At 44.7% G+C, this 23,923-nt stretch overlaps 1 protein-coding gene, 1 long non-coding RNA gene and 3 other non-coding genes across 9 annotated transcripts in view; 2 read left to right on the top strand and 3 right to left on the bottom strand.

Moving 5' to 3' along the window:
• Positions 1 to 2,210: 2,210 nt before the first annotated feature.
• On the bottom strand, positions 2,211 to 2,282 carry TRNAH-GUG (transfer RNA histidin (anticodon GUG)). Its single transcript has one exon. It is a non-coding gene; the product is annotated as a tRNA-His (tRNA).
• Positions 2,283 to 2,957: 675 nt separating this feature from the next.
• TRNAN-GUU (transfer RNA asparagine (anticodon GUU)) lies at positions 2,958 to 3,031 on the top strand. Its single transcript has one exon. It is a non-coding gene; the product is annotated as a tRNA-Asn (tRNA).
• Positions 3,032 to 6,883: 3,852 nt separating this feature from the next.
• Positions 6,884 to 6,956, bottom strand: TRNAV-CAC (transfer RNA valine (anticodon CAC)). The gene has a single exon. It is a non-coding gene; the product is annotated as a tRNA-Val (tRNA).
• A 1,582-nt stretch (positions 6,957 to 8,538) lies between these two features.
• On the bottom strand, positions 8,539 to 12,311 carry LOC144280445 (uncharacterized). The gene is made up of 2 exons (XR_013348850.1): positions 12,176 to 12,311; positions 8,539 to 12,015 (listed from the first exon to the last, which is right to left on the bottom strand). It is a non-coding gene; the product is annotated as an uncharacterized LOC144280445 (long non-coding RNA).
• Positions 9,491 to 23,923, top strand: part of LOC144280442 (uncharacterized) — a 32,060-nt gene continuing 17,627 nt past the window's right edge. For 2 of the 5 annotated variants that reach the window (XR_013348845.1, XM_077842481.1), the window contains exons 1-2: positions 10,398 to 10,648; positions 11,273 to 11,489. Coding sequence is in view for 2 of the 5 variants with exons in the window: in XM_077842481.1 (XP_077698607.1) it covers positions 10,517 to 10,648; positions 11,273 to 11,489 (349 nt within the window). In the remaining 3 variants the exon portion in view is untranslated. The other 3 variants (XR_013348847.1, XR_013348844.1, XM_077842480.1) reach the window with 3 other exon arrangements.

The following is a 23,923-nucleotide window of genomic DNA, read 5'->3' as shown; positions in this document are numbered from 1 at the left end:
GGGTTCTGAGGTTCACAGCTCCAGGCCGCGGAAGCCAAAGACTTCTTCAAGTCTGCTGGTGTTTGTGTGGGGGGAACCCCGAGGCTGGTCGCCTCAGGCGCGTTTCTCCCTCCTGGTATCGCTTTCAGCCCTGCTTGGGAAACCGGGTCCGCACTCTCATCCTCCCGCTCTCCTATTTCGTGACGATGTAACTGCTTGTTGCACCGCACCTCCCGTCCGCCAGCAGGTGTCTGCGGTGACCTCTGCTCCCGCGCCAGGACCCGGCCGGTCGAGCTCAGCACCAGGCCGGGAATTTCTCGCAGGCTGGGGGGGGGGGGGGGGGGGGGGGGGAGGCGGTCCCCGGCAGAAGAAAGGCCACGCGGCGAGCAGGGGAAGCCCGAGGGACGTCGCCCGAAGGCCTCCCGCTCCACCTTCCCTTTGGGGCCACGTCGGAGGCGGCACCCCTTCTGGGTACAGGGAGGCCCGAGACCTGCCTCCGCGTTCAGGCTCCCGCGTCCAGGGCGCCCTCTCGGGCCCGCCCGGGCTGGCCACGGCTTCTCCCTCTCCCTCCTCGTCTTCCTCCCGCTGTGTTCCTGGGGACCGTAAACCGCCACCCCTCCCACCCGCCCTCGACCCGCGAAAAGGGCCCGGCCGCTTCTCCCCGGTGCCTGCGGAGGGAGTTGAATCGACGTTTGCCACACAACGGGAGGAGGGAGAAGCTGCGGCCGCCGTGCGGCTCCCAGGCTCAGCCCCTGCAGGGCCCGCTCGGGGCCCGGGACCCTTGCTCCTCCCGGAGGCCACGTCAGCGCCTCTCCCGTGGCTCCTCCGGGGAGAGCAGGGATATCCCGTGGGGGAAGCTCTTCCCCAGAAGAGACACTTGGCGACCGAGCGAGCAGAAGCCTGGACTCTGCGCCCTGGACCGCTTCTCAACGTTGCTTCCGTCGACCCATCCATCCCTGGGAGGGCCTTGGGGACAGGAGGCCGCACCCTTCAGTGACCATAAAAATTCCGCTTTTCTCTGACTTGCCTTACTGCTCCTCTCCACTCTTCCATTCTAGCACCTCCAGAATAGAAGAACGGTGGTGGTCTTGCTCTCCTTGCAGAGCTGTGTGTTTTGTTTTGTTTGGCCCATGGCTCCATTTCCTTCAGTGGACATTTATTCACATATCCACAAATTACTAGGAGAGCGGCATTTGTAGGAGTCTTTCCTCAAACGCTGTAGATCGAAGTTACTCAAATATCTATCATTTGCCTTTAGTTTTATGTCGGTGTGATACTTATCATTACACCATTATCATTGTTATTAACACCAAAATTATTTTTTAAAATATTTTATTTATTCATGAGAGACACACAGCTGCAGAGAGCGGCAGAGACACAGCAGAGGGAGAAGCAGGCTCCACACAGGGAGCCCGACGGGACTCCAGGATCAGGGCCTGAGCTGAAGGCAGCGCTAAACCGCTGAGCCACCCGGGCTGCCCATTAACACCAAAATTAAAGTGTGACAAATGCAATAACACATATTAAAAACCGTAATGTTGTTTGATAATAGTTAGATGGAAAAAAATGTATATTCATTCATGTGAATTTAAAGAAAGGACCAGCCTAATCTGTGGGGGTAGACATCAGAATAGTTTAAAATAGCAGGGATGGGTAAGCATTACCTGGGAAGTGTATCAAAGGGCCATCCATGTTTGGATGATAGAAAATTTCTATCTTGATCCTGGTGATGATTGCATATTTGAGTATTTAGATAGCTGTCCACTAATTATCTGAGCAATTCGTTCTGTGAATACACATTACTAATTTCCTTTTTAGGATAAAAATTGGCTATGAGGTGTTAGAGAATCCAACGTAGACCAGAACCAGTCTGGAATGTATTGCAAACTTTAAAATCTGCTCTTTTTGTGTACAAGTTTCACTGATGTGTGAAATATTAACTACAGAAAAAAAAAACTATATGACTAGACCATTTCCTTAGGGGAAGCTGCACACAGGGCTTATTGAGAGCTCGCACCTCATCTTCAGATATTTTCTGTTGAATGGTGAAATATGGAGCCCGCCCGGGGTTTTTTCTGTGACAGAGTTATATATAGCTTAGTGAACTATTCCCTTTTCCTCTCTTCAGCTGACTATATGGCATTGGTGGCCCTCGAAAAGCGTGGCTGTCTGCCTGCAGTAAGGAGAGCGTCCCCTGAGGTTTGAAACCCTAAGCAAAAAAACGGAAGCCTTGCCGTGACTCGGATTCGAACCGAGGTTGCTGCGGCCACAACGCAGAGTACTAACCACTATACGATCACGGCGCGCCACGGTCCTGGTGGCAGGCTCGGGTCTTGATCTACTAATTTTGACAATTCATTCCAATTATTGCGCCGCTTTGCTCTTGGGCCACGACACCAATTCTCGGCCTTTTAACTAAGATCAAGTGTGTTCCTGGACAACTACAGGTCCTCGTGCTGTTCCCTCCTGTCTTCCCTTCGTTTTCCTCCTCCCCATTACGATGCATTTATCATCTCCAGTGCATCCAGCGCGATCATCCGCACGGGCCTCCTGGGAAGTATCTTTGCAGCGTCCACGCTTTCCTCACCTTTTTCCCTCCTCCTTACACTCCCTCTTTTGATCCACCGACCGCAACCGAGCCGAGCGCGGACAGCGCAGATGGGCAGATGAGGGCGAAGCAACTCCAAGAGCCGGGGGACGAGCCCACTAGGCGATGAGCTTCCCCTGGGCCCTCCTGGCCTCAGGCCGGGGGTTACGGCCTCGGGGTCTGCGGGGGCACTCGCATCCGAAGAGGGTATGGAACGAGGTGTGGGGAGGCTGTCCCGCCGGCTGTCCTTCTGCCTTCGGAACCGCCCAACACGCGGGTTGCACGCCGCATCTACTCTACGGTTTTCCGACTCTCTCTGCAAAGGCGGTGGCTCCCCCTGGCGCCGAGTGCATGCTTGCTCTTTGTTGGATGGGGACGCGAGCATTCGCGGGTCTCTGTGGCGCAATCGGTTAGCGCGTTCGGCTGTTAACCGAAAGCTTGGTGGTTCGAGCCCACCCAGGGACGTGGCGGCATTTTTAGAACGTGACAGTGTTTGCAATTGTTTCTACGCTGTGCATCTTCTCACCTGAAGGGGGAGAAATGCCTCTAACACCCTCCTGTCCTTATGTGTCTTGTGTACAAGAGAACCTAAGCCAAGATCCTCATGGATCCTCGGATCCTCAAAGAGCTCAAGAGGAAAATAGGTCATTAGGAATCTTCAAAGGAGTAGAGTCATCATCTTTACCCTCTGATTTCCTTTTAACAATGAAGTTTCTATGTGTTAGTATTTATTTAACCGTTTCCATATACTTTTGAAATTAATTCGGTTTTATGCCATTGGTATTGTAAATAATACTGCAGTCATATGCAGTCAATACCTGTACCCATCTTTACCATAGAATGCTAGAAGAGCAATTGCTGTATCATAGTCTATATATTTTCCATATGATTCCTTTTTTTTCTCCTTTTGTCGACTTACAGATCTTTCTTTTATTATTTCAGCTACTGCTTTAGGCTTCATAGCATACATCTGTAATTCACCACAGTTGGCCTTTAAGTGATCTCATACACCTTAACATTTCTCCTCTTCCTGCCTTTATGCTAGTTTTGTGATGCATTTTATTTTGTATGTTATAAACCTTACAATCCATTGTCATTACCTTTGTTTAATCTGTCCCTTGTTTTTATAGATTTAAATAATAAGAAAAAATCATATATTTTCTCATGCAAGTATCATTTCTGTTGTCCTTCATCCCTTTGGCTATATACATCTGGTATCAGTGTCCTTCTTCCTGAAGGACTCCTTGAACATTTTTTGCAGTGTGGATCTGTTGGTGATGAAGTCTTCCATATTTTTTTTTTTTAAAGATTTTATTCTTTTGAGAGAGAGACAGCATGAGAGAGTACAAGCAGGGAGAGGGAGAGGGGAGAAGAAGGCTCCCCACTGAGCAGGAAGCCCAATGTGAGCTTGATCCCAGGATCCTGGGATCATGACCTGAGCCAGAGGCCGCTGCCCAACCAACCGAGTCACCAGGCACCCAGTCTTTCACATCTGTGTGTAAAAGTCATCATTCACCTTCATTTTTGAAAGACTTTTTTAGGGGGAGGAGGCATAGAATTCCACATTTACTCCTTCCCCCCAATCCTTTAAAGATGTTTTCTATAAACAAGCACCCCAGGAAAACCCCAGGCCTCCAGTAACAGCTCCTTACTTCCTGGAGCAGACATTGCATATGTTTTACACCTCTTAAAGTGACAATGATGGCTGCCTATACCAACACCCCCTAAAGGTACATTTCCTCTCAAACACTTAACCCAAGCCACCCTATAATCTATAAAAATATGCAGCATTATATTAAAAATAGTGTTATTTCTCTTTACATACACACACGTGTGTGTGTGTGTGTGTATATATATATATATATATTGTTTATCTTAGACAGAGAGAGCAGCAGGGAGGGGCAGAGGGAGAGGGAGAGAATCTCAAGCAAAATCTCCACTGAGTGGGGAGCCTGATGCAGGGTGCAATCTCAGGACCCTGAGAGCATGACCTGAGCCAAAATCAAGAGTTGGGTATTTAACTGACTGAACTACCCAGGCACCCCTGATATTTCTCCTTAATTAGGAATTGTCCAGGCAAAGATTATATATTAATTCAATTTAATAGCATTCAAAGAACTTAAAGATAACAATAGATCTTAACATTTCAAAGGGAGCTGACACATAATAGAGAAATATATGTTGGAATCATATATTAGATGATACCTAAAACATTTATTGAAAATTGTGAGTGGAATAATTAAATCACGATGATTTCTAGAATTTTAAAAACTTAATCTTCATTTAAAAGATATTATATAGAATATGTTAGATATATGGTATACTGGAACCACATGGTTCTAGTGTATTTTATTTACTGGAACACATAATTTTAAATTTTATAAAGTTAGTTATTGGAATTAAAGTTTGTCAATGACCAGTAAAACTAGGATAGGTAATTTAGGATGTTTAGTGTTTGTAAGATTTTGAAGCGACATGAATCCAAGACTTCTACAAAATAGAAAACCATACTACCAGTATTTTCTAAATTGTTAGAAAATCGAAAAGACAAAGCAGTTTTTAGACCAATATTATTAAACCAGTCTGATGCATACAAGGAGTCCTCATTAGAAATATGATATGACATAAACATTTTCTATGCCATTATAGGTCAATTACTAAAATGTTTTAAAGATTTATTTATTTGAAATGAGGAGTGGGGGAAGGGGAAGATGGAGAGAGTATCTCAAGCAGTCTCCTCACTGAGCAGTGAAGCCCCTGAAATCATGACCCTGGGATCATGACTCTGAGATCTTGACTTGAGCTAACATCAAGAATTAGTCACTTAACCAACTGAACTACCCAGGCACCCTTCAATTATGAAAATTATTTAGTTTGTTAAAAGTATTTGAGGTTCATCCTTACTATCATCTTGAATTTTTTCCTTGTACCTAGCACTGAAACTACTAATTTATCCACAGCTGAACTTTTTTTTCCCCTTCTGAGTTACAGACTCACCAAGAAAGCAAGTGCAAGAATAAAACCTCATCAATAGCATCCTTAGACCCCCATTGGGATCTTGAAAATGAAAGCTCAGTCACTACTCCACTTCAGGGAGGGACACAATTAAACACAACACCAACTCAGACTGCAGCCAGGACCAGGTCAAGACCAGGACAAGACATAACATCGCACTCTCCCTGCCTCTGGGAGATGCTTTGGATCTCTTTAGGGATTCGGTGCAGAGGCTCTCTGCACCTGGACCTTGGGACATACCTACCACTCCAGATTAAGAAGAGGCTTCTTCACACTAAGAAGCTGGGAAAAGATTTTCCTTGACTTGAGTAGTAGCTGTGAAAGAGGGGAATCCTAGCCACTAGATTATCAGTAGACCATGCAAGATCTCTGCTTTGGCCTTTGCAGTAAAAGTTATATTTACTAGGGGGACAAAGCAAAAGTGAGGGCGGTTCCAGCGGCCCGACGGGCTGAGCAGCCACCCAAGGCTCCCAGCCCTACCCCCTGCTCCTCACCTCTCCCAGCCTCAGCCACACCTGGGGCTCTGAGGCCTGACCACGAGGGCACTGGCCTGTGCTGCATTCTGGTCTAGCTTAGCCCTGTGTGTGGCAGAGCCAGGGCCATGCGCTCTTTCTGAGCCTCCGTTTCCTTAGGAGTAAGGGGCGGCCTTGGCTCTCAGCAGGCAAGGAGCAGAGTCCCTCTACTTCATGACCTCGAACTAGTCCAAGGGCCCTCCTGAGGACGGTACCTGAAAGGCTCCTTTGGCGTCCCCGTGGGCTCATTAGGTGGAGCCCAAAACTCTTAATCTATGCATCTTTGCCTTGAGTCCCAGGTGCTGTTGGTTTTCTTTAGTTCTGACAGGCAAATCTACCTTTCAGTAATGGTGGGGTGTGGGGGGGGGGGCGGTTGGGGGGAAAGCCAAGGTTGCTGCCCAAGGTTGCTGCACAGGGAAGAACGCGTTGGCTTTCATAGCCATAGCAGCCGTCAGCCTGTAGAGGAGACTTAGGGCCAGAGGAGCAGATCAGGGGTCTTCTGGATGTAAAAGTAACCTGAAGTCCAGGTTGCCCTGTGTGCTCTTCTTGGCCTGATGTCCAGCGTGAGGGGGAGCAGACCAAGGAGGCCAGTCAGGTTGTTAAGTGCTGGCGCGTCTGAGTCTTTCAGGCAGCAGCAGAACCCCATCCAGCCTCAGGCGTGAGGTTTGTTTTGTTTGTTTATTTCTGAATGGCAAAGGGAGCTGCGCAAGCAGGCCCAGGCCCCATTGGCCGAGCCCATGGTCCTTTGTGTGTTTGGAGCAAGAATAGAAGTTGGGGTAAGAAAGAGGGCTGTTTCCGCCCGGTTTCGAACCGGGGACCTTTCGCGTGTGAGGCGAACGTGATAACCACTACACTACGGAAACCAGGCCGCCGGCGGCGCCCTCTGCCAGGACCCTGAAAAGCCTGGTGCTGCCACTACTGTTCTGCGCACCAGTTTCTTTGCCGAGTGCAAAGGCCCCTGGGAGCACCCGCGAGCCTGCAGGCCGGGGGACCGCAGCCCCGAGCGGCCCGGCTGGGGTTCCGCGTCTCCACCATCCCGGGCGCCCAAGACTCTGGGGGCCTCGGCAGTCCGGCTTCGGGATCCGCATCCAACGCAGGGTTTCCAGATCCGATTGGAGGGACCCCAGTGCTGGGACCCCCTTCCGGGAGAAGGGGGGGCGGGTCAGCTGCGTCCGAGCCCCAGGCGCCCCCGCCGCCCCCTTGGGGTCACCCGCCCTCCGGGGCGGTCGCCGGGGCGGTCCCCGCGGGGCGGTCAGCGCTCGGGGCTGGGAATCCTCCCAGGAGCCCGGGGACCGGCTCCCCCCGCCCCCGCGGGCCCCGCGGCCCCGGCCCTGAGCGCCTCTTCCCAGCCCTTCGCTGTGCGCTCCTCCGCGGTCCCCTCGGCCCAGGCGGTCCTTCCCATTCCTGCCGCTGTCACTTTTTCTACTGGACTAATGTAAGTCCAATATTGTAATCGTGCCTGTATAGTTTTAGTACCATAGCAAAGGCTACATGTTAGGACATTTGACTGTTTTAAAATATCCAACACCATACAGGCCAATCTACGATTCCTGGCCGATGCTGAATTCGTTCCAAGACCAGATAAAGTATAAATCTAGTCGATACACACAAATATCAGGATTGTTGGATTTCTCTCTCACTGGTCTTGAGATGCATTTTGAGGAGCAGTTTTTTTAAATTTAAATTTTAGTTAATATATAGTGCAATATTGGTTTCTGGAGTAGAATTCAGTGATTCATCGCTTACAAAGAACACCCAGTGCTCATCACAAGTGTCCTCTTTAAGACTGATCACCCATCTAGCCCATCCCCCACCCGCGCATTGACCCTGTTTGTTCTCTATCCTTAGGAGTCTTATGGTTTGTTTCTTCTTTTCTTTCCCCCCCCTTCACATATGTTCATCTGTTTTTTTTCTCAAATTTCACATATCAGTGAGAGTATATGGCACTTATCTGTCTCTGACTGACTTACTTCACTTACTATAATACACATAGTTGCACATGGCAAGATTTCATTTTTTGATGGCTGAGTAATATTCCATTGTATATATACAGCATATCTTCTTTATCCACTCATCGGTCCTTGGACATTTGGGCTCTCTTCATAGTTTGTCTATTGTTGATAATGCTGCTATAAACATTGGGGCTGATGTACCCCTTTGAATCTGTATTTTTGTAACTTTTGGGTAAATACCTAGTAGAGCAATTGCTGGATCATAGGGTAGTTCTATTTTTAACTCTTTGAAAGACCACCAGACTGTTCTCCAGAGTGGTCGCACCAGTTTGCATTCCCACCAACAGTTGCAAGAGGGCTCCCCATTCTCTGTATCCTCACCAACACCTGTTGTTTCTTGTGTTGTTAATTTTAGCTATTTTGTCAGGTGTGAGGTGGTAGGTCATAGTGGTTTTGATTTGTATTTCCCCGATGATCAGTGATGTTGAGCATCTTTTCATGTGTCTGTTAGCCATCTAGATTTTTTTTTTTTTTTTTTTTTTTTTGGTGAATTGTCTATTCATGTCTTCTGCCATTTCTTAACTGGATTTGTTTTTTTGGGGGTGCTGAGTTTGATAAATTCTTTATAGACTTTGGATACTAACCCTTTATCAGATATGTCATTTGCAAATATCTTCTTCCAATCTGTAGGCTGCCTTTTAGGTTTTTTTTATTGTTTCTTTCACTGTGCAGAAGCTTTTTATTTTGATGAAGTCCCAATAGTTCATTTTCGCTTTTGTTTCCTTTCCCTCCGGCAATGTGTCTAGTAACAAGTTACTACTGCCGAGGTCCAAGAGGTTTCTACCTGTGTTCTCCTCTAGGATTTTGATGGTTTCCTGTCTCACATTTAGGTCTTTTATCCATTTTGAATCAATTTTTGTGTATGGTGTAAGAAAGTGGTCCAGTGTTATTCTTCTGCATGTGGCTGTCCAGTTTTCCCAACACTATTTGTTGAAGAACAGTGTTGTTTTACCTTTTACAATACCTGAAACTTCTTTTATTTGCCTTTTAAAAATATATTTTAAGGTTTTATTTATTCATTCATGAGAGACACAGAGAGAAAAGCAGAGACATGGGTAGAGGAAGAAGCAGGCTACCTGCAGGGAGCCGGATGCGGACCTAATCCCAAGACCCTGGGATCTTGACCCGAGCTAAAGGCAGACACCCAACCACTGAGCCACCCAGGTGCCCCTTTTATTTGCCTTTTATAGTTTTCCTGTTCAACAGGTTGCGGAGTGCAATTCCTAACGTAGGAAGGACAGAGAGATAAAGACTGTTTTCACAGACCCGGTCAGTGTCTGGTGGGGTTTTCACGTTTACCTCAGAACCAAGTACCAATAGGCAGAAAGCAGAAATACTGAGAAAGATTTTAATGTGCTCTCTCTCAGTCTCTCTCTCTCTTGTTTTCCTCTGTTTAGAAAGTTTGGGGAAGGAATCTCCAGCGGTTGCTCCTCTTGGTGCAATAGTTACCGAGTTTCCTTCACACGAAGTTCCAGGGCTGCCACCCTGAAGAAGTGCCGGCAGCGTCCTCCCTGGACACCACGGTGGGTGCTCTGCCTTGTTCTGCTTCGGCTCACAACGCAGCTGAGGACGCAACCGGACCGCAGCGTCTCCACTAGCGACCCGAGGGCTTGGTTCCAAAAGATGGGGCCCTCAAAATAGCATTCCATCATGAAATTTCATTAGTGTTCTTCCCTTTTCCTTCCCTCCAGATGCTATTTTTCTCCTGCCCTGCCCAGCCGGTGGAGGAGATTCACGCTCTTCCTGTCGCGTCGGGACCCCTTGAGGTTCCACGGGGACGGGAGAAGGAGTAGCTGTCCCCTCCCCTTCAGTAGGAAGTGTAGTCCGCGCTCGAGAACCGCCAACCAACACCCGCACCACGCTGGGTTCCTGCAAACCCGACGGAGCGCTCCTCCGAGCCTCTCTGCAGGCCCCAGGGGAGGCGGTGCGATTCCTGCCCCGCGACGGAAGCCGCGCTGAGGGGCCCTGCCCTGCCCCCTGGCCCCCTGGATGGGTCTGGGAGAGGGGCAGGGCTGCCCTTTCCCGCCCGAGAAGCAGCGCGAGGGCGCTCACCCCCATCCGGAGACGCGAGGGTGACGGAGCCCACGTGCCCGCGTTAAAATGACCTCCGCGCCCGCGTCGGGACAGCCGTTTGCCGGAGACCGACCGCAGGGAGAGCGCGTGGCTCCGGGACCGGGGCTGACGAGAGAAGCCGCGCGGTTTCCGACACGGCGGGTGTGTGGCGGGGAGGGAGGCCGGCGTCCGAGCACGCGGTGCGGCCCGAGCGTGCGGAGCCTCGGCGGAGGTGGGTCGGCAGTGCGGGGCCGCAGGTTGTGGCGGGGACCCGGGGTCCAGCTGGGCCGCCCGGCCTTCCTTGAGGCGGTCTCGGTCCGCGCGGCTCGGCGGCCGCGTCCCTCGGGGTCCTCCGGGCGATGCGGGGCCCCGGGGTCTCACGCCGGCGCCTCCCTCCCGCGCCCTCGCCGCTCCTCGTGTCCGCAAAGGCGCGTCTCCGGGGCAGCCCCGAGGTGCGGCCGGACGTGTGGACCCGGCGGGGCTCCGGACGGGTAAGGCCCCCGCACAGGGTAAGGTCTTTCTCGTGGGGCTCCTTTAACAGAGAAAGCAGAGAGGGAACGGCCTTAGGAGACAATTCCAGGGAGGGGTGTGCGTCATTCAGAAGAACAGACAGCTTATTGCAGAGGCTACTTGTATCTCTTAAAAACAGCTAGTTGTCCCCTCCCTGGTAGTCTTGTCGCTAGGATTAGGTCACCGCCGCGGCAGGGTTTCGATTTCTGGTCAGCGGGGATGTTTCTGTAATGAATCTGTATTTTCCTCCCCAGAAGTGTGGTGTGCACCGAGGGCCCCATAAAGAACTTCTGCACTGAGTTCCTAAACCCCGGGAGGTCGGGCCCCAGCGTCAGAGTCAACTCCCAAGCTGCGAAGAGCCTGGGAAGAGATTCCTCTTATTCCACTCACCTTAGTTAGAAATCTAGGTCTCACTTTTAGAATTTCCATCTAATGAGAACTTGGAGCTTCCAATCACTCTGTTAAAAAAAAAAAAAAAAAAAGAACCAGTAAAGTGAAATATACAAAAATGTTGCAAGAATAGTAACATCCTGTTATCCCTCCCCTAAGTGCACCAGTGAACATTTCCCCGCATTTACTTTCTCCCTCCATCCTCATATTTACAGACTGGACATCATTTGAAGGCACCTGGCAGACATCTCAAGACAATTGGTTGGGCTGCTCTTGCTCCCTCCCTTGGGCAATGTCCCTCCAAACCAGCCTCGCTTGGCATGACCTTTCTTCGGAGCCCAGGGGAGGGCTTTGTCCTCTGGAGGAGACTCCGCTTGTCCCTTCAGGAACCAGACATCTCTTGCCTCCAGGCTGCAGAGAAGCTTCAGGCAGGTGGAGTGTTATTTGCTTCTTACCGGATAGTGCAGGCCAGGCGTGCCCTGTGCTTGTAGGAACAGGATTAGGTGGTCATGCCCCCAGCACTGCCTGCCCTCTGGACTCCTTCTGGTGGGCAGTGGTCCTGCACTTGATGGTGGCCTAGGATATGAGTAATTAACACTTGGTCTCATGGCTGGTCTTCTGTCCAATTCAAGCATGTACTCAAAGACTGACTTGGGTAGAATGTTCACCATTTTACAATATCCAAATGCCCCAACACCTTCAGACTTGGCTATGGAGCTGTTTAATACATGAAGTCTGATGAAAGTGTTTGACTTAAAATTTGATCAAATAGAAAAAAAGAGGGGCACCTTGGTGGCTCAGTTGGTTGGGCATCTGCTTTTGGCTCAGTTTGTGATCCCGGGGTCCTGGAGTCCAGCCCAGTGTGCACACCCTGCTCAGTTGGAGTATGCTTCTTCCTCTCCCTCTGCCCCTCCTCTGCTTGTGCTCTCTCTCTCCCTCAAATGGATAAGTAAAATCTCTAGAAAAAAAAAAATAGAAAAAAAGAAAGTGACAGAAGCCAAAGGGATCCTCTATTTCTGAAAGAAAGGCAAGGCACAGTCATTGCAGCTTGAGAGGAATGGCCTGGCAGAGCAATATAATGAAAGGGAAGGGAAAGGTGGGGAGGGAAGGAGTCTCACTGCTCTTGGCTTGCAAGGAGCTCTCCCATGCCTCAGAGTGTGCAAGTCTCCAAGCTTCTGAAGCTTCCAGAAGCTCTAAGATCCAAGGGATATAAACTTTCAATTTGTGTGTTTTGTTCTAAATCAGGAGTCCTGACTGAGATGTGGGATTCTGAATTGAGGATGTGAAAATCCGGAGCCCTTGCTTTCAGGGAATGGCAATATACCCTCTAAGCAGGGGCCTCTGCAGTGCTGAGCTCTCATTTGGCCTTAGTTCTTTCTGAAGATATTGTTCCTGGTTGAATTTTGCATGTCACATGCCCTAAATTTGGACACAGCAGAAAGCTCTGTATTCAGGAAGAGATGGAGAAGCTACAGTGGAGAAGTTGCCTCACATGTGAAAAATGAAAGTAATATAACACTGTATGTTAGTTATATTTGAATGAAAAAAGAGAAAAAAGAAGAAAAAATGTCCTTTTAGAAACTGGATAGAATTAGTTTTTTTGAAAGAGTTTAAAGTACTATTTTCTGAAGAGTCTTGCCTGAAAATGCAAGAAATATAAGAGACATTATTTGCATCCTTGGGAGACTCCAAAGGCACCCTGTAAATAGGTTTAAGCTCTTGTTGAAAACAAGTGTTGAGCACACCTTCCAAGGAAGAATACACAGTTACAAAGAGCCAAATTCTGGCAATACAAGAAAACTACTTTGTAGACAAGTTTTATTTCTTTTTTTAAAGATTTTATTTATTCATGAGAGACACAGAGAGAGAGGCAGAGACACAGGCAGAGGAAGAAGCAGGCTCCATGCAGGGAGCCTGACGTGGGACTCGATCCCGAGTCTCCAGGATCATGCCCTGGGCCGAAGGCAGCGCCAAACTGCTGATCCACCAGAGCTGCCCAACAAGTTTTATTTCTAGAGCTCCAGATGTAAATATTTCAGTTATGTCCATAATTACTCCACTTGTTAGGGATTTATTTATTTATTTATTTATTTATTTATTTATGAGAGAGAGAGAGCACCAGCCCACAGGGAAGGGGATATGAGGTGTGGGGGATGGGGCAGAGGGAGAGGGAGAGAGAATACTTTACTCTGAACCTGAAGCCTGAGTTAGGGCTGGATTCCCTGACCCCCAGATCAAGACCTGAGCAGAAACCAAGACTCAGCAGCCCAACAACTTCACCATCCACACACCCCTAGGGCTTTTTGTTATCTAATTAATTTTTGAAAGATTTTTAACTTATTTTATTTAAATTCACTTAGTTAACATATAGCATATCATAAGTTTCAGATGTAGAGTTCAGTAATTCGGCAGTTGGATGTAACTCCTAGCGCTCGTTATATCACGTGCCCTCCTTGATGCCCATCATCCAGTTACCCCATCCCATTCCCCTCCACCAAACCTCAGTTTGTTTCCTATGGTTAAGAATCTCTTAGGATTTGTCTCCCTCTCTGATTTCATCTTATTTTATTTTTCCCTTCCTTCTCCTATGCTCCTGTTTTGTTTCTTTTTTTTTTTCCAAGATTTTATTTATTTATTCATGAGAGACACACAGAGAGAGGCAGAGACATAGGCAGAGGGAAAAGCAGGCTCCCTGTGGGGATCCCAGAACTCTGGGATCATGACCTGAGCCAAAGGCAGATGCTCAACCACTGAGCCACCCATGTGCCCTCCTCTGTTTTGTTTCTTAAATTCCACATATGAGTGAAACCATATGATAATTGCTTTCTGTGATTGACTTATTTTACTCAGCATAATACCCTCTAGTTCCAACCATGTCAATGTAAATGGTACGATTTCATCCTTTTAATGGCTGAGTATTATTCCATTGTCTATATACCACCTTTTCTTTATCCATTCATCTGTTGGCAGATGTCTGGGCTCTTTCCATAGTTTGACTATTGTGGACATTGCTGCTATGAACATTGGGGTGCAGGTGCCCCTTCGGATCACAACATTTATATCCTTTGGGTAAATACCAAGTAGTGGAATTGCTAGGTCGTAGGGTAGCTCTATTTTTAAATTCTTGAAAAACTGGTCAGTGCAAATGCCTGATCCAGTATATGGGCCGGAGGGATTAAGGTGTGTGTGGAGGGGAGAGGCGGGCACAAGAAAGTAACATGGTAGCAGAGATCCAATTTGCTGAAGTTCCCAGTGTTGTTTATTTGTGAGGTGCCATTGTTCTGTTCTGTTTAACGTTGTTGTAGTGACATCTGTGGTTAGAACTCAGTTATAGTAATTGAAGGGATCCCAGAAGAACATAAGTTTAGGAATGGGTTCTCAGAATTTGTTCTGGATTATCTGGAATTGGGTCTTAGACATCATTAGATTTGATGGTATTAAGGATCCTGATGTGAGGGCACACTGTCAGTTTGTTGCAGGATTTCTCTGCGTTTAGTGTCTGCAGTTCCTGGTCACACCGCTTCCAAGAATGATGAGGTAAACTAGACAAAGAACAGTGGGCAGCAAAGCAAAGTTTATTGAGCAAGAGTACAAAGCTCCCAAAGAGGGAGGGGGCCTGAGAGGGTTGCCCTTGGAGTTTCCAAGTTTAGGGGGCTTTATGAGCTCTTTTGTGAAAATATCTTAAGCAATCAGGGTGTGCTGAGTCGTGCCAATCAGGGCTCCGGTCATGTATCTATCTACTGATTAGGTTATCGTCTCTGTCCTGATCATCTTTTTTGCTGACATCTAAGGTCTTATGTCTTAACTGCCCCTTGCCCATGGTAGTGACAGATGCTTTGTGGTTAACTGTCTTATTTTAGGATGTTTTGCAGAAGTCATTTCTGCAAAGATTGCAAAGCAGAATGCTAGTGTGGTCCTGTCTGAGCTGTAAAAGAGGATGTTAGTGCTGTTTTATGTTAACTGTCCTGACTCGATATTTTCTTGTTGGGAACCCTGTCCCTGACTACCTCACTGTCCAGATAACTCCTAATAAGTTCATGGCATGCAGTAGCCAAACATTTACTCGAGAGGCTCTCACTGTTCACTTGCTGCATTGACCAAAAACTTGCACCAAAAAGTGGCTTATTGTGAATGCAGTTTAAGTGCCAGGACTTCTTTGGTATATATTACAGAGGAAAGTATCCAAAGGCTTAGGGAGATCAGGATGCTAGAGTGGATTTACCATGGAAGACAAACTCATTCACCCCATCTATATTCTCTAGAAAGTCAAGGAGAACACTACTTTCAACAAGGCTGTGGGAAATATATTCAAAAAGCCTATATCTCTGGATCCTCAAAGGACTCTGTGATGGCTGGTTTGAGAAGGACAGTGGGAACTGCTGCCACTGAACTGTTATTCGTAAAAGTAATGGGGATAATAGGAAGATGGAGTTGAGAACGTCACATGGCAATGATTACATCTCCAAAGACAAGGTGGTCACAGTTAATACAATAGATAGCAAACCTGAAGCACTAATCAGAATAGCTCAGCACACTTCGTCATTAACTCATCAATGTCCCTAAATCTGAAATTGATGGGTAGCCTATTAAAGTTTTATTCGATCTGTAAAAGCAAAAACATCTAGTGACTCTGAGTCTGAGTTGAATCACAATAGCCACAGATCCTCAACAAATTCATAATCATAGAGCCCTTTGAATGAAGGAAAGATAGATTCCCCTCAAGGAAAGATGCTAGTTATATAGCTAAAAATTAATACTCTTAGACTTTTAGCCCAATAGCATATTCATGCCAGAGTCCTCTGAGTAGAATGCTCTATTAGTAAAAAATAACTTTATAACAGAATATTTGACAGTTGAGTACCTGGGTGGCTCAGTCAGTTAAGTGTCTGCTTTCAGCTCAGGTCACGATCCTGGAGTCTGGGATTGAGTCCCAAGATCGAGTCCCACGATGGAGCCCCACATCAGGCTTTCTGCTCAGCAGGGAGCCTGCTTCACCCACTCCCTCTGCCCCTCTCCCCATGCTCTCTCTCTTTTGCTCTACACTCTCTCAAATAAATAAATAAAATCTTTTTTTAAAAAGGACTATTTAGCAATTGTACTGTAATAAATATTACTTTACCTTAACTATTATTGGTTATGCTTAATTGCCAAAAAATATTATATAAGGATTATCATTAGGGATATTATTAGTCAAATCGGAATGAGGCAAGTTTAGAGTTTGAACATCTGTTTGACTGTCATGAGATCTACTTTTAGTAGGAAGCCAAAATAGAGTAAGTAACTAAATATTTAAACAGCATTTAACAATTTTGTAGGAGCATACAATGAAATTATTTACAGCAACATTTAACGTTATTTTTAACGTTAGCTATTCCAGATAGAGATATCCCTCTCTCTCTTTTTTTTTTAAGATTCTATTTATTTATTCACGAGAGACACAAAGAGAGAGAGGCAGAGACACAAGATAGAGGGAGAAGCAGACTCTCTGCAAGGAGACCGATGTAGGACTCCATCTGGATCCCGGGATCACACCCTGAGCTGAAGGCAGACACTCAACTGCTGAGCCACCCAGGCGTCCTTGGAGTGATATCTCATTGTGGTTTTAATTTGCATTTGGCTAGTGGCTACATCACTATGTTGAATAGCTTTTCATGTACTTATTTGAAGTCTTTATATCCTTTCAGGTAAAATATCTGTTCATCTCTTTGTCAATTTTCTAATCAGTTTGTTTGTTATTTTACTATTGATTTCTAAAATTATTTTTATTTTCTAGGTACTAGTCTTTTCTGGATATATGGTTTGAAAATATTTTCTCTTTGTTTTTTCATTCTCTTAATGAAGTCTTTTGTAGAGCAGTTTTTAATCTTGATATAGTCCAATTGATCAATCTTTCCTTTTATGGATCATGCTTTTGGTGCGAAGATTAATAACTCTTTGCCTAGTCTTAAACCCTGAACATTTTCTTCTACTTTTTCTATAAAAGTTTATACTTTTACATTTTACATTTAAGCATATGATCCATCTTGAATTGCTTTTGTTAAGTTGTGAGGTTTAAGCTGAAGACTTTTTTTTTTTTTTTTTGCCTATAGATGCCCCATTACTCCAGCATCATTTGTTGAAAAAGGCTATCCTTCCTCCATTGAATTGCTCTTGCATCTTTATAAAAAAAAAAAACAGTTGGACATACTTGTGTGGATATTTGTGGGTTCTCTATTCTGTTTCATTCATCTATCTATATGTCTATCCCTTCACCAATACCACAATGTATTGCTTACTATAACTCTATAATAATCCTATATAATAACCTACCTAATTATGACTTCTCCCACTTTCTTCTTCTTTTTCAAGATTATTTTAGCTATTTAAGAGTCTGTTATTTCTTTTTTTTTTAATTTTATTTATTTATTCATGAGAGACAGAGAGAGAGAGAGAGGCAGAGACACAGGCAGAGGGAGAATCAGGCTTCAAGTGGGGAGCCCGATGTGGGACTTGATCCTGGACCCCGGGATCGTGCCCTGAGCCAAAGGCAGATAGATGCTCAACTGCTGAGCCACCCAGGTGTCCCAAGAGTCTGTTATTTTCATATAAGTCTTATATGCTTATCCATGTCTATAAAAAATTTTGCTGGTATTTTGATAGGAATTACACTAAACCTATAGATCAGTTTAGGAAAGTTGGCATCATTACTACCTTGAGATGCCCAATCGTGAAAACAGTGTATCTCTCCATTTGTTTAGGTTTTTAAAATTTCTCCCATCAATATCTTACAATTTTCAGCATACAAATCCATTATTTGCTTTGTTAGATTTATACCTAAGTATTTCATTTTCTTTGGAGCAACTGTAAATTGTATTGTTTTTAGATTTCAATTAAATTCAATTAAGTAATTTTCATGTGTTCATTACTAGTGTATAGAAATGTAATTGATTTTTGTGTGTTGATCTCATAGCCTGCAATCTTGCTGAACTCCTTTATTAGTTCTAGATTTGTTTTTCCCTTGGAATTTTCTATGTAGACAATTATGTCATCTGCAAATAGGGACAGTTTTATTTCTTCCTTATTAATCTACATGCCTTTTATTTCTTTATTCTTGCTTTAAATGCAGTGGCCAGAACTTGCAGTATGATATTGAATGAAAGTCCTGAGACCAGACATCATTTTCTTGTTCTTAATCTTTGGGGGCAAGTGATGAGATAACAAAAGGCAAGCTGAGAGCAAAGGGCAAGCTTACACCCCACATACCACCTCCCCTCTCAAGGTGGGAGTGGGAGATATGTGATATTTCTCAGGCACTCTCGGCTGCCCAAGAACAGAGGAAGGAAGAGACAAATGGTTAAGTGATAAAGATCACAGTCATACAGGACATAAAACTCCATTAGTTTGTAACCGTCTTAATGGTTTACAATAAAAGAGAATAGTCAGACCTCCAGGAACCTAGGCTCCCCTGGAGCCCTAACATCACCTTCCCCTTCATAGGATAAAAAATTGTACATAATCAGTTACTCCTCATACATAAAATGCAGCTTTTTCTGCCCATGGGTCCTATCCCCATGCTTAATAAAACCATTTTTTGCATTGAAAACATCTCAAGAATTCTTTCTTGACAAATCGTTCTTGGACCCAAACACCACATTATATCGGAAAACATTCAGTATTTCCCCACTAAGTATAATGTTAGCTGTAGATTTTTTGTAAATGCTCTTTATTAAATCGAGGAAGGACCTCTCTAATCCTATTTATCTGAGAGTTTTATTCATGAATGGCTATTGGATTTTGTTGAATACTTTTTCTGTGTCAGTTGGTATGATAGCATGTTGTGTCTTCTTTAGACAGTGGATACAGTGAATTATGTAGAGACATAATTTAGACAATAGTCTTGAGCAATGGAAACCTGGTCATGGCAAAAGGGCCCACAGCAAGCCCCTGGCTGAACACAGACAGGCCCATCAGGTGACCTACCTCACGACATCCTTAGGCCCTAACCAACCAATGGCCCACTTACAACTAGGCATGGTTGCTAAAAAAGAGAAAAGTGCATATATCATCATACCTCCTCATCTTCCTTCTTTAAAAACAGCTCCAACCCCTGCCTTGTGGCAGACAGCCTCTCCTCTGCTGGCGGTATATTCAATCAATTTCTGTCTCCTTTGTGTTCTGCCTTGGGCGAATCCTTTTACCACCCTTGCCACTGGCTTCCACCTGATCTTTGCCCCACACTTGGGGCCCCCCATCTGATTGAAAGAGAGATACCACAAATTATATCAATTAATTTTTTAGTGTTGAACCAACCTTGCACACTCGGAATAATTCCCACTTTGTCATGATGTATAATTCTTTTTATACATTGCTGGATTCAATCTGCTAATATTTTACTGATGATTCAATCTGCTAATGTTTTTGCATTTAAGTTCATTAGGGCTATTGGTTTACAGTTTTCTTTTGTAATATCTTTGCCTGGTTTAGGTATCAGGATAATATCAGCCTCATAAAATGAGGTGGAAAGTGTTCCTTTCTCTTGTGTATTCCAGATTAGATTGTGTAAAATCAATGTTACTTCTTTAAATATTTCATAGACGTTTCCAGTAAAACCATCTGGGCCTGAAGATTTGTTGATTGGGAGTTATTTAATTAGAAGTGAAATTCTTTGATCTTCACAGGATTTTTAGATTGTCTATTTCATCTTGGTTGAGTTTTGCTAGTTTGTAGTTATTGAGGAATTAACCCAATGCTTCTAAGTTTCTGAAAGTGTTCTTTGTTATTCGTAACAAGCTTCTTTCAACCACACCTGAGTTTCTGTTTGTTTTTTTGATAAAATATTTTATTTATTTAAGAGAAAGAGAGCTCCTGAGAGAGCATGAGCTGGGAAGGGGCAGAGGAAGAGGGAGAAGCAGACTCCCCATTGAGTGGGGATCCCCATACAGGGCTCAATTCCAGGATCCTGGGATTCTGACCAGAGCCAAAGGCAGACATTTAACGACTGAGCCACCTAGGCATCCTTCACCGGAGTTTGTGTTAATGCAGGTTCTTTTGGAAAATCCTTAAGGAAGAGGGCTGGTTACTGAACTAAGTGCTTGGAAGATTGGCACTTTCCATCCCACCTTCTGACCTCTGGGGAGGAGAGAGTGACTGGAGGTTGAATCAACCACCAATAGCCAATGATTTAGGCAATCATGCCTAAGTAAGGAAGCCTCCATCAAAAATCTCTGACCTACAGGGTTCAGCGAGCTTCCAGGGTGGTGAACACATGGAAGTGCTGGGAGAGTGGTGAGTCCAGAGAGGTTATGGAAGCACTGCACCCCTTTCCACATACCTTGCTCTATGCATCTCTTCCATCTGGTTGTTTCTGAGTTTTATATATATATAGATTATCTATCTATCTATCTATCTATCTATCTATCTATCTATCTATTCTTTAAAGATTTTATTTATTTGTGAGAGACACACAGAGAGAGGCAGAGAGAGGCAGAGGGAGAAGCAGGCTCCCTGTGGGGAGCCTGATGCAGGACTTGACACCAGAATCATGACCTGAACCAAAGGCAAGATGCTCAACCATTGAGCCACCCAGGTGCACCTATATATATATTTTTAGTAATAAACCTGTAACCTAGTAAGTAAACTTTTTCCTGAGTTCTGTGAGACACTCTAGCAAACTAGTTGAACCCAAGTAAGGGGTTCTGGGAACCTCTGGTTTATAGGTGGTGGGAAGCATGGGTAATGACCTGAACTGGTGATTGGCATCTGAAAGGGAGGGAGGCAATCCAATGGGACTAAACCCTTAGCCTGTGGGATCTGACACTATCTTCAAGTAGACAGTGTCAGAATTGAGTTAAATTGTAGGACACACAACTGGTATTGCAGAATTACTTGATGTGTGGAAAATTCACATAGCTGGAGTCAGAAGTGAAGTAGTATCATAATACTGAGACTAAAGGAGACAAACCAGGGATTTTTCCTTTACAACAAGTTCATTGTGGGGTAAGTTTCTCTCCTAGTTCTTACTGTTGCACTCAGGATGCTCTTTGAGGAGTATGATGATGCTATAGGCATTCCTCGGTGTCCCTTGATTTTTTTTGAACCTAGCCTGAAGAACATTTTTATTCTTAATGGTAAGAATGGCTACCACATCCTCTGCTATTATCTTGATTTTCTTTGGATAATTTTCATCCCCCAAACTTGCTGACTTTCTTCCACTTGCTCTCTTAGCTCTGGGCTCTCAGGGCATTGGTTCAGCTCAAGTTCTTAGAGAAAACACACCCAATAGGGGCCACAGTCAAGCCCCACCTGGCATTTCCAGGGCATATTTATTACACTTTTTGGTGCCTCTTGGACTCAGATAAAACAGAGTTGGAAAAGACCTTGAAGAGCTAAAATAATAGCTGTATTTTACTGATAAGGAATAGGCCCAGAGAAGAAGAGATTTTCTCAAGTTCCCTCACTACTAGATGGCAGGAGAGTCACCACAAAAACCTTGGCCTCAAACCTCTCTGTCCAAAGCACAATAACACACCCCCAAGGAATCCACATCTAAATTTCAGGGGACCTTGGATGAAACATAGGTATTTCCACAAAAAGCCCATCCTAGGACAATTCTTTTTTCTTCTTTTAAAGAATTTATTTACTTATTCATGAGACACACAGAGAGAGAGGCAGAGACATAGGCAGAGAAAGAAGTAAGCTTCCTGTGGGGAGGCTGATGCAGGTGGGGCTTGATCCCAGGACCCGGGGATCACAACATGAGCTGAAGGCAGACGTTCAACCACTGAGCCACCCAGGCATCCCGGACAATTCTTTTATCATAATTCTATAGTCCTATTATTTATACTCAGTCAATTTTCAATTGTGGCTGACACAATGGGATCAAGGAACACAAGTATTAAGTAAAATTTATCACAGCCATAATTAAAGTGTATTGATGTGCTTATCTATAAGACATCGGGCTGCTGCTCCAGAAGATCATCTTCCTGAGAATAGGCACTCTGTCCATATCCCCATTGCCTCCACAGGAAACTGCCAGTTAAAACATTCAGTAAGTATCTGTGGAATGGATAAATAACAGTTACCAGGAATAGCTAACTTTTACTGATGTTGTCCAATCCCAATCATATTTCCAAACAAATCCTATCCTGGGTTTGTACTGAAGAAATAAAAGCATGGCCTTAGGAAAAGCGTCCAAGACTTGATATATTTATTTAGCTATTATTATTTTTTTAAGATTTTATTTATTTATTCATGAGAGACAGAGAGAGAAGGCAGAGACATAGGCAAAGGTAGAAGTAGGCTCCCTGTGGGGAGCCCAATGCGGAACTCTATCCCAGGACCCCAGGATCACAACCTGAGCCAAAGGCAGATGTTCAACCACTGAGCCACCCAGGCATCCCTAGGTATTATTATTGTTAAAGTAAGCTCTATATCCAACATGAGGCTTGCACTCACAACCCTAAGATTAGGATGTTACATGCTCTATCTACTTAGCCAGCCAGGCACCCCATAAAGCAGTCCAAGATTTCAATACCAGCTTCATCACATATTACATATGCTTTAGTGGATGATTACACTATCCTCTTTCAGTCTATTCTGCTTACATATAAAATACAGAAGGAAGCATTAACCAGGAGAGTTTCTGGATGTTCAAATTAACATCAGTAGAAAAAGCTCCCAATCCCGGCATCATAGTCATTGATGTGCTTCTTAGAAATATCTGAGGAATATATGAAAAATCCACAGCTAACATCATGCTCAGTGGTAAAAACCAGAGTTTTTCCTCTAAGATCAGGAATAAGACAAGGGTGTCCACTCTCACCATTTTTATTCAACACAGTACTGGAAGTCTTAGCTACAGCAGTCAGACAAGAAAAAGACATAAAAGGCATCCAAACTGGTCAGGAAGAAGTACAATTTTCACTATTTGCAGATGACGTCATACTACATATAGAAAACCCTAAGGACTCTACCATAAAACTAATAGAACTCAGTAAAGTTGCAGAATACAAAATTAATATACAGAAAACCTGTTGCATTTCTACACACTAATAATGAAGTAGCAGAAAGAGAAATTAAGAAAACAAGTCCATTTACAATTGCACCAAAAAGAATAAAATACCTAGGAATAAACTTAACCATGGAGGTATAAGACCTAAACACCAAAAACTATAAAATGTTGATGAAAGGAATTGAAGATTACATAAACAAATGGGAAAATATTCCATGCTCATGGATTGGGAGAATAAATATTGTTTAAATGTCCATACTACCCAAAACAATATACAGATGCATTAATCTGTATATAATGCAATCCCTATCAAAATAGCAACAACATTTTTCACAGAACTAGAATAAATAATTCTAAAATTTGTATGGAACCACAAAATACCCTGAATAGCCAAAGCAATCTTGAAAAAGAACAAAACTGGAGGTATTGCAATCCCGAATTTCAAGATATACTACAAAGCTGTGGTAACCAAACCAGTGTGGCACTGGAACAAAAATCGATACATAGGTTAATAAAACAGAATAAAGAGTCCAGAAATAGACTCATACTTTTTTGTTGTTGTTGTTAAGTAGGTTCCATGCCCAGTGTGGAGCCCAGTGCAGGGTTTGAACTCGTGACCCAGAGATTAAGACCTGAGCTGAGATCAAGAATCATATGCCTAGGGGTGTCTGGGTGGCTCAGTTGTTTTTCTGCCTTCAGTTTAGATCATGATCCTAGAGTCTTGGGATTGAGCCCTGAGTCAGCTTTTCTCTCCTTCCGCTCCTCCCCCTGCTTATGCTCTCTCTGTGTCTCTCTCAAATAAATAAACAGAATCTAAAAAAAAAAAAAAAGAGTCAGATGCTTAACAAACTGAGCCACTCAGGCACCCTTAACCTCA

The sequence above is a fragment of the Canis aureus genome, chromosome 12, assembly GCF_053574225.1.
Source record: "Canis aureus isolate CA01 chromosome 12, VMU_Caureus_v.1.0, whole genome shotgun sequence".
Lineage (NCBI taxonomy): Eukaryota > Metazoa > Chordata > Mammalia > Carnivora > Canidae > Canis > Canis aureus.
The sequence above is the reverse complement of the archived record's forward strand: the minus strand, read 5'-3'. Positions and strand labels throughout refer to the sequence as shown.